The sequence below is a fragment of the Rhinolophus sinicus genome, linkage group LG18 (genome assembly GCF_036562045.2).
Source record: "Rhinolophus sinicus isolate RSC01 linkage group LG18, ASM3656204v1, whole genome shotgun sequence".
NCBI lineage: Eukaryota > Metazoa > Chordata > Mammalia > Chiroptera > Rhinolophidae > Rhinolophus > Rhinolophus sinicus.
Window position 1 is genome coordinate 2,636,405 of NC_133767.1, and position 18,895 is coordinate 2,655,299.

The 18,895-nt window shown below is 47.5% G+C and overlaps 1 protein-coding gene across 1 annotated transcript in view; it reads left to right on the forward strand.

Annotated features, from left to right (window-relative positions):
- DNAH3 (dynein axonemal heavy chain 3) overlaps positions 1 to 18,895 on the forward strand; it is a 108,465-nt gene that overhangs the window by 19,182 nt on the left and 70,388 nt on the right. Inside the window, exons 12-23 of the mRNA XM_074323111.1 lie at positions 380 to 485; positions 662 to 840; positions 2,894 to 3,078; positions 4,291 to 4,414; positions 5,387 to 5,540; positions 6,323 to 6,467; positions 7,528 to 7,739; positions 9,892 to 9,983; positions 13,808 to 13,922; positions 15,548 to 15,664; positions 16,438 to 16,617; positions 17,171 to 17,307. Coding sequence (XP_074179212.1) covers positions 380 to 485; positions 662 to 840; positions 2,894 to 3,078; positions 4,291 to 4,414; positions 5,387 to 5,540; positions 6,323 to 6,467; positions 7,528 to 7,739; positions 9,892 to 9,983; positions 13,808 to 13,922; positions 15,548 to 15,664; positions 16,438 to 16,617; positions 17,171 to 17,307 — 1,746 coding nt within the window. The remainder of the gene's footprint in view (positions 1 to 379; positions 486 to 661; positions 841 to 2,893; positions 3,079 to 4,290; positions 4,415 to 5,386; positions 5,541 to 6,322; positions 6,468 to 7,527; positions 7,740 to 9,891; positions 9,984 to 13,807; positions 13,923 to 15,547; positions 15,665 to 16,437; positions 16,618 to 17,170; positions 17,308 to 18,895) is intronic.

The following is an 18,895-nucleotide window of genomic DNA, read 5'->3' on the forward strand; positions in this document are numbered from 1 at the left end:
GGAAGGAGGGATAGGAAATAATATTTATTGCACATTCACTGTATGTAAGGCTCAGTATTAATCGCTTTATCTATACACATTGTTACAGGTTAGCTTTACAACAGCCCTAAGAGGCGTTATCATTTCCACATAAAATTAAAGACACTGATCTTTGAAAAAGAGAAATATCTTGTCTAATTCACGCCGCCAGGAAGTAATGAAATTGGAGTTTGAAGTGAGAGTTCTGAATTTCCAGTTCATTGTACATTTTCCCACATTATATTTCTCTCTCTTGGTTTGGGCTAATTTTTATGTTGTGATCTCTTCGTTTGCCACTCTGACTAATCTGATTAGGTAACCTTTATTTATTTGTTTGATTTTATGCTCTTCAACATGGAAGGTACTTAAATGTATACAAAAAGTATGATGACCTCTTGGATAACATGGCAGAGCAAAATATCACTGCATTCCTGAAAGAAAATCATGAAATTGAGGATTTTGTGACGGTAGGAGATGCCACTTGACATTTCACACCTTGGTGACCGTCCACTGAGCATTCAGTGTGTTTTGTTGGCATAGATGCTGCGCTCACCATCGGATGTGGCTGGTCGGGGGTGAGGCTGTGGGTAGGTGCATAGAGACGGCAGGCACATTCAGCTAAGCATATGCTCTTTTTTTATAGAGGATCAACAGCATAAAAAAACGGAGAAATGAAATCGCGTCCATGCACATTTCCGTGCCATTGGCCATGTTCTGCCTTGACGCCATGTTTCTAAATTATGATCTCTGTGAGAGAGCCGAAAATCTTAGTGACCGTCTGATTCACTTCCAAGTGGATATAAACCGGAACACCAACAGCAGGTACCGTTATGTGTGCGCAGAAATAACAGCGGTGTTTGGCCCGACGGGAGAATGGAAACGTAGCCAGATCTGACGCCTTCTAACAATGACCAGACTAAACTTCTAGTTCCAGTTGTTTCTGCCCCGAAGTGAGAGTGGCAGGGGAGTCGGGTTCAGGCCAGCAGGCAAACAGCAGGGAGAACACTGCGTGGGGCTTGAGTGGCAGGGGAAGCATCGTGGCGCCGCATCTCTGATCCTGCAGCCTTCGCCTTCTTGCGGCAACCTCGGGGAGGTGCTGCTGCGTGGACTTGGCTGCTGGAGGTCGTGGGTCCTCTCACCCATCGTCCAGCGGACGGCAGAGGCACAGGGCGCTTGCAGACCTCCGTAGAACCACTGCTGTGCAGACTCTGCTGTTAGGTCTGAGGTCTGTCAGCCTTCTTAGGCCTTTTTAATATAAGTGAAAATGAGGGTCCCATTCCAAACCCAGGCATCTCTAAGCATGCAGAAACCCCAGTTTGGTGGCTGAGTTAACTGTTTCTTTGGTCTTAAAAATAGTGACTGTGACTCATTTGACCTTCTCGATAACTCATGAGGCAGGTAAGACAGATAGGAGACGCCTTCCTGAATGGAGGAGAAAATGAGGCCCAGAAAGGAAACCTAACTTGCCTACTAAGTGAGTTTCAATTTGAGTCGTCTGATCCCAAACCCTGACCTTGCCACTTAACTGCCCTGCCAGTGCTGAGTGGGGTGCCTTCCTGTTTCCTGTAACCAGGTGTACCCTAGAATGGGGTGCTCTGGGCATAGAGGCTGGGGCACCTTGGAGTGCATTGGTAGGAAGTGGGCATGCCACTCATGTCCACTCCAGGGACACTGTCTAAAGTCGCTCGAACAGTGACCTGAATAGTATGGAGCAGCATGCAGGACCCAGAGTGCACGTACGGAATGATCTCTTTGGTTCAGTGCTTGTTTGTGTCACGGTGAGAATTCTCATCCAAACAATGACAGCAGGTAGAGAGAGGGCACAGAGTGGTACAAGATTTGTTGGTCTTCCTTGTGCCATCCCCTGCACCAGACAGAGGATAGCCCTGTCCGCTGGGATCCCTGGCCTTGTAGGTTTGAAGTGATGTTGTCTCTACCTCTAGAAGGCAGTGTTTCCTGTGCTCAGTTTATCCCTCGATCTTGCTAAGGTGTTTTGTTGGTCAGTTTCCTGATATCACCAACCTGTACTCGGGACCTTTTAGAGGGTCTGGAAGATGCTAGGTCTGCTGCCACCCTTCTGGGCCCTCCCAAGAGGCTGACAGCCAGTGGCCACATGGTATTTACTCAATGTAGTCTCATACGAAAGGGAGAAGGATGGATTCACATCCGGCAGTCGTCTGTGAGTCTGAGAGCATCTACCTGCGTTGGGTCGGCTGGGCTAGATGCTGTAACACACAGACCCACAATGTCATGACTGAATGCAATAGAAGTTTATTTCTTGCTCAGGGTAGCTCCAGCTGGTGGAGGAGACCTACTGTGCGCATTCAGAAACTCAAGCAAATGGTGACTTTACATCTTCAACGTGTAGCTTTCAAGGTCATGCTAAGTGCTGACATCTTAGACAGCTGTGGGGAGGAAAGAACATGGAAGATTGTGCAAGGACAGTGTTATGTGCATGCCGTCAGTTCAAACCGGCTCAGATCCTGCCTCTGACACTGCATGCCGTGGTCCTGTGGATGAAGTTCCCCAGCACCCCTTCCTCCCATTCTAGAACGTCTGTGATAATAATCCCTACCTCTTAGGATCTTTGTGAAGGTTAAATGAGCTCTATACGTGTTCGGTGATTAGAAGGGGGCGTGACACATAGTGAAGGACTTACTGCCTGTCAGATATTGTTCCTGTTTCTGCTGTTGTTACCCCAGACGTGTAGTGTGCATGTGCCTCCCATCCATCCAGGATTTCCAGGTGGAGGAAAGTGGGAAGCCATTGTTCCTGTCTCCAAATAGGAATCACGTCTGTTTAGCGTGATGGGTCTTGTGAGAAAGTGATTTCAGGTGACGATGGTGAGGATGATCATGGCTGTTTTTTCCGGTAGCATCTGCAGTCAGTACAGCAACATCGCAGACAAGGTCAGTGAGATTCCCGTCAACACGGAGGAGCTCGTGACACTCATTAAATTCTTAAAGAAATCCAGTGACGTCACTGTGTTCAAACTCCGGAGGCAACTGAGAGATGCAATTGAACGGCTGGAGTTCCTGATGGATTATGCAGACTTGCCCCGTAAGCCATACGTGTACAAGCGGGTGGATGCATATCTTTATATTTTTAAGGAAAAGGAGTCGGAAGGGGGGAGAGTGAGTCACCCCTCCCCCCACTGAACATCAATACCGGAGGCTGCTTTCAAGTGCTCCCACGTGGTAGAGGCGCTAACTCATGCTCCTACCCACAGGAATTTGAATCAGACAGAGGCGATCTTATCATTAGACGAAAAGAAGAAATATCCAGGGACTGACTAGTTCGTAGATACCTGTCTTGGTATCTTGTTCCTGGTATTCCTGGAAAAGCACGTCCAAACGCTGAGTCTTTTTACAAATGGGGAGATTTCGTTTGTCTGTCACTACTGTACAGTTCCAGCTTTGAGGAGGCCAGGGCCCTTTCCTTCCTGCCCCTGCCTACCGTAAACGGAAAGAGGTCCTAGAGCCCCTTCAAGGCTTATGGGGACAAGTTAGAGTTTGTCAGGACCAGGTTTGTAGGAAAAGCTGCTGTGCTTTCCACAAGCCACGTGTCAGAGCTGTTTTCCTCTGGAAATACCTGTGAATTACCTGGTGTTCACAGCGTTGGGGGGGAACGGTGATGGGAGGGAGAGAGAGGGCCTGGGGGGACAAGTATCTCCTGACCACCCTCCGGCACCTTCTGGAGCTGTGCCCTTGACCATGTGCACACTCGATTCTCTCACTGGTCTCTGCCGCCTGAATCCCAAGGGTACAGAGGAGCCCAGGACATTTTGACCAGAGCCATGGGGACGCATCGGGCACCTGGAGTTGATATTACTACTGCCATTTAACCGACAGGGAGACTGAGACTCAGATGGGATGAAATGGCTTAAAGAGTAGAACCGGAACTTCGTCCCAGGTTCTTACTCTGCTCTGACCCAGCTCAGGAAGGCAGTAAAGTGTAGTGGTTAGAACATAGGCTTGGAAGTTGGTTAGACCTGGATTTGAAATCTGCTTTGCCACGTTCTAGTGGTGACCTTGACCAACTGCTTAACTGTCCCCCTTCTGTTAAAACAAAGATGATAATACTGTCTACCTTCTAGCCTGGCCCTTGGTACATGCTGAGTAAATGTTGGCTGTCATTCATCCATAACGGGCCCACCCGTTCATTGCCCCCCACCCCCGCCCATGGCTGTTGACCTCTTGTTCTGCTGCCTTAATTCCGTGCATGCTGACCTCTGCTGAGCAGCGTCCGAAGCAGACTGTGTGTGTTTTGCAGAAGAGGATATCAAGTTAAACAGCGCCCTGCTCCTCTGGCCAGACCAGATTGAAGACGTCTTTGAAAACAGCCGAAACCTGCTCTTTAGCAAGAGGGACCAGGCAGAGATGGACCTCATGAAAAGGTACAGGGAGTGTCCGAGGTTGTTTTAGAAACGATACCCCGCTTCAGAACACACTGCCCGTTTCCTGCTTCTGTCTGGATCCCCCCACAGCAACGCGTGGGCGAGGGCTGAAGACAGTTGGTGGAGAAGGAATTTCCTTTTGTTTCCCACCGAGGGATGCTCTCTTTAGGCTGCTTCCCTGTAGAACCCTGCCAGTGCCCCCCCCTCCCCCGCCTCGAGCAGTTGGAATTTGGCTGTGCAGAGAGAAAAAAACGACAAAAATAGGGGCGTGTAATAACGGCCTTGCAAGAATCACAGCAGAATCCGCCTTCCCTTGGAGACCACAGATGTGTGACAGAGCAGGACAGCGATAATAAAGGCCTGGCAGGAGGCTGACAAAATGCCTACTGTGCAGCTGGTCTTGTCAGAGCCAGCGTGGCTGTCATCGTTATTCCTTCATTGTTCAGTATGGATCTCTACTCTGTGCGCTGCTCTTTGCTGGACATGGAGGTGTGCTTGGCTGCTAAGGAAAGATTTTCATGCAGTGACAAAGAACATGTAGACATACTGAAAACTCAGGCAATCCAGTGATGTGGGCAGGTACTATGTACCTGGGAAAGACACGCACTCATGCACAAGCTTTCACAGTTTGTTTATGAACTTCAGATCCATACCAATTACTATCCACTTCACACATGACACTCCTACTGCCCCATTTGAGGTCCCTTCACCCCTCAAATTCTCACAAGAAAGACAGAGTGGATATAAGCAGGGATTTCTACACAGAACGGGAATTGGGGCTGAAGGGGAAACCCATTTAGTCGCTACCTTCAAAATGTGTCTTAGGTCCGCTGTCCAGAAAAAAAACCCAGTAACAAGAACGAAAGGTGTGTGTGTCGCATGAGAGATCAAATTTGCCCTAGGCTTGCGTGTGGGTGAGCGATCCTGTGACTTTGAAAATCACAATGTGATTTGGGCTGTCTTTACTTTCAGATGCTCAGAGTTTGAGTTGAAACTCGAGGGCTATAACAAGGACCTGGAAGGTTTTAGGAAGCGTGAAGTAATGACTACAGAAGAAATGAAGAACAACGTGGAAAAGCTTCACGAGCTTTCTAAGAACCTAGACCAGGCACTCGTGGAGTTTGAGGTTTGGGGACTTGGGGTGGGGACCTCCGACTCTGTGCTGCTCTCTTACAGTTTCTGGTCGTTGGTTTTGTATTTTCCTAACTTTACCTGTCAGGTGGCTAGTGTTGGTTGATGGATTGACTGGTTCTTTCATTGGTACTTTCAACTACCTTTGTCCATATCCTACGTTATATTAGCTTTTTGTTGGTCACTGAGAACACAGAGAAGATATTATAATAGAATGATTGCTCACGTGCATTGAGCCTTTATCACGTGCTTAGCACTGTGCAAAGGGCTTCCTGTGCGATGTGTCACTTAATGCCCGTAACAAACTTTTGTGGGATGTACTCTTATTACCCCTATTTATCCCTATTTAAAATGAGAGTGTTAAAACTTGGAGGAGCTAAGTAACTTGTCCTGAAATTCAACTAGCAAGTTCTTTAACCATTAAAGTTCTTCCCTCTGAGGCAAGCCAGCACAAGAAGGCAACGTCGTGTAAACAGCTTGAGTACATGTGAAAATTGTGCACATGGGGACATGGGTATGTTACCGTGGGAACGAAGTTGGTGGAGCAAGTGGCAGATTATCCTAGAGTTTCACCCAACTAGATCTCAGCTGCCATGGCCCTTGGAGGGACAAACTGACCTTCTTGCTTGAGTCCATGCCTTGTTTTCCTCCCTTGCTCTCCAGACGAACAAGCAGCTTCCTCCACTTGGTTCTCAGAGAATTGAGGGATTTGCCACGGTGGCTTCTGGGCTCAGGAGGCCCGCCCACCCACACACAGCACCCCCTTTTGCCCTGCAGTTGATCAACAAGGAGGAGGAGCTGTTGGAAAAGGAGAAGAGCACCTTCCCTCTCCTGCAAACGGTGATGACCAACAAAGTGCCCTACGAGCAGCTGTGGGTGACGACGTATGAGTTCAGCACCAAGTCCGAGGAGTGGATGAACGGTGAGCCGCTCCCTCTGTGGGGCGGCTGGGGGTCGGGTCACGGAGCCAGCCCAGCGAGCTCTGACGCAGAGTCTGAACTTCAGGTTCTGGCTGAGCTGTGCTCCATGTCCTGGTACCCAGGATTAAGGCAGCCACAGTCAGACTTTCCTGACCTGAGAGTGAGGGAAGGCTGGGATCAAAGCGCCGGACCCATTGCCAGGGTCAAACAGTACGCAGCCCCCCAGAGACATGGATCGGGTAGTGACTCAGCGAGGCAAAGGGTCGGGGCAGAAGATGGCGGTTCCACTGCTATGTGGCCTCAGGAAGGGCCAGCCAGGGTGCTGGACACTTCTAGAAACTTTCCTCCAGCGCCAACGGGGCTAATGATGGATCTGATGTGGAGCCAGGGACAGGGAGGGCGAGGGAAGGACGAGGGTACCTTCTGCATCGTTAGCTCCGGCAGTGTGGGGGGTGTTGCCGTCACTAAACACCATTGGCCTCGTTTGTGGCCGGTCCTCTTGTTCTTAGGAGAGTGTCTTTCACAGAGCAGAAGTTTTCATTTGCATTTGAGGTGTCATTCTTTGTTTTTAAAATAATCCATTTTTAAATAACGGCAAGCCCACATAAAAGTTGCCAGAACGGAACAGAGAGCTCCCATGTCTCCATCACTCACGGCCCGCGGTTGCTAATATTTCACAGCGTCTGTGGAGCACCTTTTAATCCTTCAGGAACAGCATCCGTAACCTCCTGACAATTAGTTCCCGATCTGCCTTGTGTTACATGCCAGGCGCCATGTTAGCCTCTGTACACGTCTCACTTATGTGCACGGCCACCCTCTAAGGCGTCCATTGTCACCTGTGTATCACAGGTGATTCTGCTGAGGCTTTGAAAGGTTCAGTAAACACGCCTACGGCTGCACCGGCTGAGTGGAAGTTTCAGCTCCAGACCCAGCTCCAAAGCCTGTGCTTGTTCCAGTCTCCATACCGTAGGCCCACTTCTCAGTACTGGGAATTAAAGGTGCACGCGACTGACATCTACCTCGGGGTCTGACCCTCCGCTCACCCCGTCTTTTCTATTTCAGGACCCCTCTTTTTACTGAATGCTGAGGAAATCGCGGAGGAAATAGGGCTTATGTGGAGGACGATATACAAATTGACCAAGACCTTCGCTGACGTGCCTGCACCCAGACGCTTAGTAGAGAACGTGAAAATGAAGATTGAGAAGTTCAGGCAGCATGTACCTGTCCTCACCATTTCCTGCAACCCGGGGCTGAAAGCCCGGCACTGGCAGCAGGTGTGGAAACTGCCCCCTCCCCTGGCAGCCCGCCCCTGGTCGCCCCTGGTCACCCCTGGGAGGCAGGCGCCATTATGGGTCAAGCGCCTCCTTTCTGAAAGGAGCATGTTGGCCGCCGGGAGGGGGGCGTGATCATGGGGCTCACACCCCTTTGAAGGAAGGAAGCGGGCAGGTTAAGGGGTGAACTGCCTGCCTCTGCACATGAGCCTTTGACCCTTTTCTTTGGGGACCCCAGGACTTGTGGTTGAGTGCTGTGCCAGCCAGTGGCCACCAAGGCTCTCCTTGTCTGCTCTGAAGTTTAAAGGGTCAGAAGGCTGTTGAGTTACAGTGGGAGGGGCCTTGCTTGGTTCCTTGACCTTGGGGACACAGAAGACAAAGTCACACCTTGGTGGGGGGAGGTTTCTAACCGTGCCTGCTGACTCCTGCTTGGGTTTGTCCAGCACGCAGTATTCAGAAATATTTGGCATTCTTCTTTCAGCCTTTGAGTCTATAAATGAGAATGATAAATATTCTCCCTAAAAATAGGTGGGATTTTTATAAGCAACCAAGTGTGAGGGTGATAAGCGTGGTGTGAACACTGAGCAGAGGAAGGAAAAATTCACTGTGTTTCTATAATGATGATCACGTTCATGGGCTGGCAGTGGCCTTAAAGTGCCCCGACCAGGGAGCTTCTGTGTGCCGAGGTGGAGGTGAGCGTCCAGAGGCAGATTCGTCTCCGACCTGGCCTGGGTGGCCCTCTCGGGACCATACACACGGCTGAGGACACTGGCTCTGGAAGGACCCAATCTGAGAGCACGCCCAGAACCCAGGTCTTAGAGAAGGTGGGCCCAGGGCTCGCAGGACCAGTTGTGCAGCTTGAACACTGCACAAGTCGAAGGAGTGCTGTTTTTGTGCAGCGCAGTGTGAGTTGACCGTTCCAAAGTGAAGCAACGTATAACTCACACAACTGTACCTGGAAGACCTGTGAGAGACGCATAAGAGCTTTGGAGTCTGAATTAGATCCAAGTCCCAATTGTACCATTTGGTAGCTGGATGGTGGTGGACAAGATACTTAATTTCTTTGTCTTAATTTCCTTATAGGTAAAACACTAATAAAAACTTCTTTATTATGTTGGGAGAAGGAAATAAGTACCAAAAGCTCTTGAGACAGTGCCTACCACCTAGTGAGCCCCCAGTAAATGGTCCTTTTATTATTTCATCTCCTAGTGGTCCTCCAGGTGTCCTCAGCCATTTGAATTAGCTGGCTCGCTCCTGCTTTCACTATACAAATATGTATCGATGCCTACGAAATGCCAGGCGCCGGGGACACAAGGCTAAATGACAGAACATGACAACTCTCCTGTCCCTTTCTGCTCTGACATTCTTTAGTCCTTCTGGGGCTGGCCAAGGACAAACTTGGGCAGTAGGTGAGGTTTTCCAGTCGTACTCCCTGCTGCCCTTGTTCTCTTGAGCACGCGTAACCCTCAGACTGCCCAGATCTTGCAGTGCCCGGGAGAGGTGTTCAAAAGCCGCCAGAGACTTCCCTGAAGACCTTGCTCAGGGATGTTTTCATTTAAAACACAAGCTCAGCGGATCATTGACACCAAAGGAAAGGAACACCAAGTGCTCACATTTCCAACAAGTTAGCGCACTGGGATGGAAAGGAAGGTGTTTGCGGGAGCCCTGCCTCCTTTCCCGCAGCCTCGGGGCACAGAATTGGGGGTCTGCCTGTCACATGTACTCACGACTTCCTCCCCTTATTAAGCAAATACTGCAGCTTCTGTCCTGGACCAGGCTTTGCACTAGGCCCTGGCAGCACAAAAACAAACCAGACAGGCCCAGCCCCCGAAATGCCGACAAGTTTGCACTGTGCCGCATGCCGGTGGACCTGCCCCCCGCCGTAAACCAGACGCAAGGCAGTGTGGATCCTGGGCTGCCTCCCACCTCTTCAGACGTGCAGCTGCCAATCCATAGCCACTGGCGACAGGCACCTGTTTAAATTGAAGTAAAGTAGAAAACTCAGTCTGTCAGTTGTACTAGCCACATGTCCAGGGCTAACCAGTGAAGGTGACTGGGGCTACTGTACCGGGAGCTGCAGAGACAGAACATTCCATCATCACTGCAAAGTCACTGCCTTGAACCAAAAATGCTTATTTTCCTCTCATCTTTGCAGATCAGTGAGCTCGTCGGCTGTGAAATAAAGCCCACAGAAACGACTTGTCTCGCAAATATGCTGGAATTTGGATTCAGCAAATTCATTGACAAGTAAGGCTCCCTCCCCCCCCTTCAGGAAGTTATTTGGTCAAAGTAGCTGTGCAGTCCCACCGTGGTAGGACTGGCCTCATAGCAGGCTGTTTTCTTCCTTCTGGTTTAGCGTAACCTAAGACTTTTTAGTAACCCCCACATCCCGTGACTAGCTGCAGAATTGACAACAGATTATGACTAGAAAACTGAGTCAGAAATTTTCGTTCAAAGGGAAATTGTTTTGGGGAAGTTCTTTGAGCCAGAACTGTAAGCCCAGCTGTCAGTGACTTCAGGAAAAACCATTTAACATTTCTGGGCCTCAGTTTCCCCTTCTTTAAACAAAAAAAACCCAAACAACAAACAAGAGTGGCTGGCTCTCTGAGCTCTAAAACTCCCTGAAACATGATCAAGTGAAAGAGCTTGTCACTTGCTTACTCCCCTTCTCCAAATGCCCCTGGAGTCTGTGTGTGAGAATTTGTACTATTTGAATTGCTCTTTTTAGGACTAGACATTCTCAGGACCCTGTTTGTTTTTCCACACTTCCTTCAGGGCAATGGATAGGAAGATGCTGTGTTGACATCACCTGGGAATTTATTAGAAATGCATGTTCTCAGGTCCCACCCCCATCTACTGAATCAGAAATTTGGGGGTGGAATCTGCCATGTGTTTTTTAACCAGTCCTCCAGGTCAGCTAGCCACATGGAGCTATTAAGCCCTTGAAATACAGCAATTCCAAATTAGAGGTGCGAGAAGTGTAAGATACAGGCTGGATTTCACAGCCTTATTAAGAAAACAACAACACAGTATCTAATTTTAATATTGACTATGTGTTGAAAAGATAATAGTTTAGATATGTTGAGTTAAATTATTAAAATTAATTTCACCTTTTTCTTATTACTTTTTAAAATGTGACTATTAGAAACTTTAAAATGACATGTGGCTCATGTTGTATTTTGAATGGACAGGGTTGCTTCAGGCGATTCTGATCCAAGGTGGAGTTCGAGAACCCTCCCCCACACATGGCAAACCAGGCCTAATCTAAGGTGCTTCCAGGCCCCCCAAATTCTCTGCTGTCTGAATAGTGTGATACCCCCATCGACATAAGAATGTCCAAACATGTAGAACATTTTCATAAGAGCTTATTATAGTTTATCTGAACCAAACAGGATTTGCCTGGAAGCAAGATCTCAACAGACTGAGGAAAATGCTTCCCAAAATGACAGTTTACGTTTTTTTTAAATGCATTTGGAATTAAGGTCGATGATATGGAGGTGGGAGAAACCTGCTCAGCTGGGAATTTATGATTCGGGTCTCCCTGGGAGGTTACTTTTGCTTCCCGGACTTGTCCGATTTATTATAGAGCCCCTTTGTGGTCCACCCCCCAATACCACCATTACTGTCCTTTTTTTAATGAGTAACCCTAGAGTCACATGCGTTTCTACTGCATCTAGGTTATTTTATTCAAGGGCCTCATTTCCCCCAATAAGATGCTTCCAAGAGATACCATCTGTTGAGCGTTTAGGCTGCACCCAGCACTTAGGAACATTAACCAAGTTACCCATCACAACAACATAATGGTCTAGCTACTAATATTCACATGTTATAGAGGAAGAAATTGGTTAGAGACAGAAAATAACTCACCAGAGGTCACAGGTAGTAAGTGAAAGAACCAAGGCTGGAGCCCAGGCTGGCTAGCTGACCGTTACCCTTTACACCTGAAAAATAAACCCATCCAAGGAGACAGAGACCAAGCGAACACGCACTGACTCAGCCACTCTCCACACCAACATGCTCAAGTGACAGATCCAGAAGGGGTGAGGCGTTGGCCAAGGTGTTCACCTCTGCGGGCCTCAGTCTCCTCATCTGTAGAATGGGAAGAATAGTAGGTGATTACTGTGAGGGCTGTGAGTTAAGGCGAGCAGCCTAAACTGGTTTAACTATCAAGATCTCAGCCACTGCCTGTCAGGGAACTGTCATGTTCCCCGTTCCCCACCACCCCTGTCAGTGCAGCTCTATCCCAGCCCACAGCCCGTGAATTGCTTTCGCACCTTTGGGGAAGGTCAACTCTTGATACACTTCACAGACTCCTAAACTGATTAATCCCTCCCCGTGCAATTAGTTGCATCATTATAAGTCCTACGGTGTGTTGCAAGCATTTAATCTTATTTAAATACACCAACAACCCCTAATATTGGGTCATGGGTACCTACTAACTGTCAAGGGCCTTGGTCGCAGCCATACAGCCAGGCTTTACGTCTCATACTCACCTAGGTTGGCACCTGCTTCCATGAATTATCCCCTATTCACACGCTTTTTCGGGTTGTCTCCCAAAAAGGCCCCATTTAGGATGGTGACCATGCCGCTGAGGTCTTGTTCAGTCGTGTTTGGCATTATCTGGGCTTCATCTGCCTCCCTGCATGAGGCTAAACAAGGGCTCTCATCTCTGTTTAGTTGGCCCTAAGTGTTCAAACCACCTGAACAACTAACTCTAGTGCGCGTTCTGACAAAGTGAGGGGAGAAGGCCCTTCGGGGAGGCAGCAGCACCGGATTAGGAGTCAGGGGAGCCGATGTCCAGACCTGCTCCCGGCTCTCCCCTCTGGGTGGGGCTTTGGACACGTCACTTACTTCCTCTGGGCTTCAGCGTGCTGACCTCTAAGTAAAGACCAGTTGGTCTTTCTGCAGTCGAGGGTGCAGTAAAAGATGAATGTTGGGGCAAAGAGATGAATAATTCCTGCTCCTCCTTCTGAGAACTTTGCTGCCCAATTGTCTGGCCATGTGGGAGTTTAGGACCCGGAGCTCCATGTAGAAACAAGAAGAAAGGAATTTGTCTTCCCCTTCTTTCCCTCCTTCTCTCCCTCCCCCTTTCTGTGGGACAGAGGGGCTACAGATGGGTGGACACAGCATATCAGGAAAACAGCAGGTGTCTTTTTAAAAAGGTAGGGACTGGACGTGAAGCCAAAACTGTCACATGAGTTAACAGAAGTTCTCAGATCTGAACAAAAAGAAGAATAATTCTAGAGTAAATAAGGTGGGGAAAAGTAAATGAAAATGGAAAAAAGAGATGTTGTCTTAATGACCTTAAAACAGTAGTTCTCGATTGGGGACGATTTTGCAATCCCAGGGGACCTTTGGCAACATTTTTGATTGCCATGACTGTCAAGAGGTGGGGATGGAGGGGCGTCTGTTCCTGGCATCTAGTGCATAGAGGCCAGGGATGCTGCTAAACATCCTGCAGTGCCCAGGGCGCACCCCTCTCACCCCACCCAGAGCAAAGGATTAGCCACCCTGTCGTAATTAGCTAGGGCTGCTGTAACTCATGCGATAGGCTGGGTGGCTCAAACAACATTTGTTTTCTCAGTCCTGGGAAGCTGGAAGTCTAAGATCAAAGCATTGGCGAGATTGGTTTCTCCTGAGGCCTCTGTCCTTGGCTTATAGACAGATAGCTGCCTTCTCCCTGTGTCTTCCCTCTGTTAGTGAGGACCCCAGTCAGATTGAATTAGGACCCACCTAGGACCTCAGTTTAATTTACCGCCTCTTTAAGGACCCCATCTCCAAACAGTACCTCGAATTCTGAGGTACCAATAGGGCACCTCACAGGCTGGGTTAGGACTTCAGCACACGATTTTGAGGAGACACAATTCAGTCCATAACACAGCCCGAAAAGTCTCTAGTGCTGAGGGTTAGACACCCTGCAAAACATTGGAGGTAGCTGGCAAATCTTAGAGTAGGATAGTAATTCAGTACAATCGAGGGCTTTTGCATTTCTCTTAAGGATGAGCTGAAATTCATCCTCTTCCGTGTTTTCACTGGCTCCTCCTGTTGCCTGTCTCTGTTCTCTGTTTCAGACTGGAGCCCATTGGAGCAGCCGCCAGTAAGGAATATTCTCTGGAGAAAAACCTGGACAAGATGAAGCAAGACTGGGTTAACCTAACTTTCAACTTCGCGAAGTACAGGGACACCGTGAGTCTCACTCCCAGTGTCCAGCCCCCGCCCCCCCCACACCCGCCAGCGGCCCCTGTATCATGTAGTCAGTTACAGAACTCACTGAGGAAGAAGGATCCATTTAATTTACCTTTATTGAGATACAATTGACATAGAACAGTGTGTCACTGAAGGCACACAGTGTGGATTTGATACATTTATCCATTGCAATATGATTACCACCGTAGAATTATCATTTCTTTTTTGTGGTGGGAACAATTAAGATCTAGTATCTTAGCAACTCTGACGTTTCTAAGCCGTACGGTTGTCTGTAATCGCTGTGCCGAGCATTCGTGTTTCCTGCCGGCCGCCTTCCTGTGTCACTCATCCTTCCTCTGGGCACCACTGGAGGGGCACATCTTCAAATGAGAGACCCCTTTGGATTCAGAGCAACAGCTTTCCCAGTGCCAAGGAGCTGACAAGTCTCCGGAATTAGCATCTCCCAGAGAAGGCTCCAAGGTCCCGCAGAAGCACACCGGGATTAAACAATGCTTAGTGCTTCGCAAAAAAAAAAAAAAAAAAAAAAAAAATCCCAGTTGATTCTTTCTGACTCCTCCACCCCCAGAATGCGTGGGCATCTGTATTTTTAAGGCACACCTGGTGCCGTAGACCTGCCACAAGGGGACAGACGCTTGTCAGCCTCCTTGCCATGATGGGCTAGGAGGAAAAGTGCCATCCACGTACAAGGCTGACCTTTAAGATACAGTCATCTCAACTATCATGTTTCCCTGAAAATAAGACCTACCCTGAAAATAAGCCCCAGTTAATATCGTCAGCCAGACGGACGCATTTAGTACGTTATGATAATGTGTTCCAGAAGAAGATGACATGACTGTATTTCAATAAATGTAGATTGTTTTACATAAAAAAATAAGACATCCCCTGGAAATATGCCCTAATGCGTCTTTTGGAGCAAAAATAAATATGAAACCCGGTCTTATTTTCAGGGAAACACGGTAGTAAACTGTGGCCTAGTAAATTATAGGCCAAGGTTCCCAAACTTTCTTGGTTCACGGCATGTTTTGTGTCTAAGTACTTTTTTCATGGTTACTCCCGCCCCCAAAAAAGAAATACCTCATAGCCTTGTTTATGAAGTAATTAGGTTCAAACAATAAGTATCTGTGTACTGTCACCTTAACAGCTGTTTGGAAAAAAATATATGTAAAGTCAAAGAAACACGTGTATGTTATATTTAAGTAACCACAGTTATTGGCTGTGGGTTTGCTTCAGTGCCCTGAGCACATAGTTTGGGATTCACCAGTCCAGGCATCACCAGTCAGATTACCAGCTGACCCCACCTGAGGGAGAGCAGGAAAGCCAGGGGACAGGAAGTAGGGACATAGAGAAGGGCAGAGCTCGTCCTCCCCCCAGCAGACACCAGTTGCAGGTCTGGGCTTAGGCCAGCTGATTTCTGCAAAGGAAGTAGAAAATATGTGTCTGTAAGAACATTTTCAAGGAAGAAAAGAGAAATTCCATCCCCTGTCAGACATAGATTCCTGTCCCAGTGGGGTGGAGATCTGAGCTGTGAGTCTTTGGGGAATCAGCATGAAAAGCGGGGGTGTGTGTCTTGTGATTCTGACAGGGCGGGGCATGTTTGTTTGCAGGATACAAACATCTTGTGTGCAGTTGATGACATTCAACTGCTGCTGGATGACCACGTAATTAAGACCCAGACCATGTGTGGGTCCCCATTCGTCAAACCAATAGAAGCAGAATGCCGGGTAAGAGGATGTGTTGTGTGATGTCCAGTTAGCTCTGGGTTTCCTGGAGGAAGGAGAAGGTTTTTCAGTTCATTTAACAAATTTCCTCCTGATTGGAAAAAAAAAAATAACACAAGACTGAAAGCAAATAACCATATAGCGTGCTAAGCCTTTGCACCAGTCTGCCAAAGGGAATATGAGATGATTTGAATGCACTGAATAAAAATACATTTGGAAAGTGTGTGAAAATTCCCTGGACTAGAGTGAGCTAGACCCTATACTACTCGAGGGTAGGGACCTGGCCTCCTTCACTCGTTGTCTGTAGAAGTGGCACAGGCTAAGGACACAGATCTGAAGCCAGACTACTAGGTTCAAATTCTGGCTCTGCCCCTTATTAGTTAACTTTGGGCAAGTTATGTAAACTGTGTGTCACAGTTTCTGTATTTGTAAAGTGTGATGGTGTAATAATATCGCCATCATAAGTCTATTGGATTAAATTGGTTACACATACAAAAACACTCAGCCCATCATTTATTTGTCAATAACAAGGATAATCAATAATAACGATGATGGTGATGATGATGATTCCATCTGAATGTAAGCTCCATGAGGGCGGGGTCATTTGTTTCATTCATTGCTGTATCCACATGGCCTCCAGCAGTGACCAGAATTTAGGGGGCACTCAGTAAGGATTTGTTAAACAAGGGGATGAGTGGATAAATGAATGAGTCCATTTGGGCTTGTAATACAGACTGGCAGGCTAATGATTCAGATATAAAATGCTAACTTTGCAGAAGTGGGAAGAAAAGCTAGTCCGTGTGCAGGAAAATGTGGACGCCTGGTTGAAATGCCAAGCCACCTGGCTGTACCTGGAACCGATCTTCAGTTCAGAGGACATCATAGCCCAGATGCCAGAAGAGGGCAGGAAATTTGCCGTTGTTGATGGTTACTGGAAATCACTCATGTCCCAAGCGGTGAGTTTTCCCCTGCCCCCGACCTACCCCTCGCACATCTCACCAGCAGGAATGTGCCGTACAGATGTTCCTCACTGTGCACTGTAGCCATGCCCCTTGAAACTTGTAAGGAAACTAGATTTGTGCACATTTGATGTGTTACATATTTCTTCTAATTTCAAAAGTTATTGTTAAAAATGCCAACATGGAAATAGAAAGAAGAGGCCTTGGAAATCCCACTCAGTCACATAGTGGAAGATGATTGTCACACAGCAGCAAAGCCCTCTCCTTCAAGGAGCCAGCCCAGACTCGTATGGAATGTCATGGTCTGAATTCCAAAGTCCCAAAAGTTCAAATGTAATTGGCTTGCCTGGGTTTAGGTGCCCAGCCCTGTCCCAGTCACCCATGGCCAGAGGCATAAGGTCGTGTTACGTGGGGACTCACCCTTGTGGATTAGGAGACGCTTAGCTGGGCAGGGCGTCGTAAGTTGAGGGGCTGGTCATACACTCATACCATGACCGGTCTCCGAATCTGGGAACCCTGTGATGATTCTCACCTTTTTGATGGAACCTAGGTGAAAGATCCCAGGGTCCTGATGGCAGCAGACCAGCCACGGATGGCTGAGAAGCTTCAAGAATCCAACTCTCTGTTGGAGGAAATCCAGAAGGGGCTAAATGATTACTTAGAGAAGAAGAGACTCTTTTTCCCCAGGTATTCAGCCTTGTCCTTTTGGTTGGAGTTACCTTCCTGGCCCACATATAGGTAGAATTCCATTTTTCATACTGCGAGTTGGCTTCTACCAATCTAGTCCATATTCTTTCCTGGTTTTCCATTCCCCAAGAGATAGCTCTCAGGGGTAAGGCATGTCTTTATTGTTTAGAGTGAGGTTGGATGGACACCAGTGAGGAAACCATATTTTGGCCAACCAGCAAGGTCCAGTGCCCAGTTAGAGGGGGAGAGCAGTCATGGGTACGAGCATGGACATTGGAGTTAAACAGACCTCGGTTTCAGTCCCAGCTCTTCCACTTCCTAATCCTGAGACCTTCAGCAAATCGAGGCAAGCCTCAGGTTCTCCACTGTGAAACAGAGATAAAATAGCGGCCCCTACCTTGTGTATTTGTTGTGCAGATCAAAGGAGATCGTGTGTGTCAAGCATTTGGCACCTAGACTATTGTTAAGAAATGTCAGCTCAGTTTTTTTGGGTTTTTTTGCCATCAAGTTTTGTAGTTTCTGGTATGTTTATAAATATCTGACTCTTCCCCCCCCCCCCACAAGATTCAATGTTCTTCCGCATAAACGTCAAGGTAGTTTTAGAGGGCTCGTTCCAGAAAGGAGAGTCCTCACGCCTGATGCTCTATCCATGTCTAGCTGACCATGGGTGGTCCCTCCACACCATTTGATTCTCATTAGGATGTAGGTTTGATCCCAATTTGCCTTTAAGAAAAGTACATTTTAGTATTCCCTTCATGGAGACAAAGTTAGTTTTCTGCTTTACACACACATACTCACATACACACACACCTCACTACTTCTTTATGCTTTTAAAAAATTTCTTTTTATTTCTTTTTTATTTTTCGATTACAGTTGACATCCAGCATTATTTTATATTAGTTTCAGGCATACAACACAGTGGTCAGACATCACATAATTTACAAATTGATCCCACCAATCAGTCCAGAACTCACGTGGCACCATATGTAGTTATTACAATATTATTGACTCTATTTCCTATGCTGTACGTTACATCCCCATGACTATTTTGTAACTACCAATTGGTACTGCTTAATCCTTTCACCTTTATCACCCAGCTCCCCAACCCCAGTCCCATCTGGCAACCATCAGTTTCTTCTCTGTATCTATGACTCTGTTTCTGTTTTGTTTGTTCATGTATTTTGTTCTTTAGATTCCCTATGTAAGTGAGATCATATGGTATTTGTCTTTCTCTGTCTGACTTATTTCACTCAGCATAATGCCCTCCAGGTCCATCCATGTTGTCACAAATGATATGATTTCATTTTTTATGGCAGAGTAATATTCCATTGTATGTATGTACCACCTCTTTATCCAATCGTCTATTGATGGGCACTTACATTGCTTCCATATCTTGGCTATTGTAAATAACACTGCAATGAACATGGGGGTGCATGTATCTTTTCAAATTAGTGTTTTGGATTTCTTTGGATAAATACCCAGGAGTGGAATTGCTGAGCCATAAAGTAGTTCTATTTTTAATTTTTTGAGGGACCTCCACACTGTTTTCCATAGTGGCTGCACCAGTTGTAATCCCAACAGTGCACAG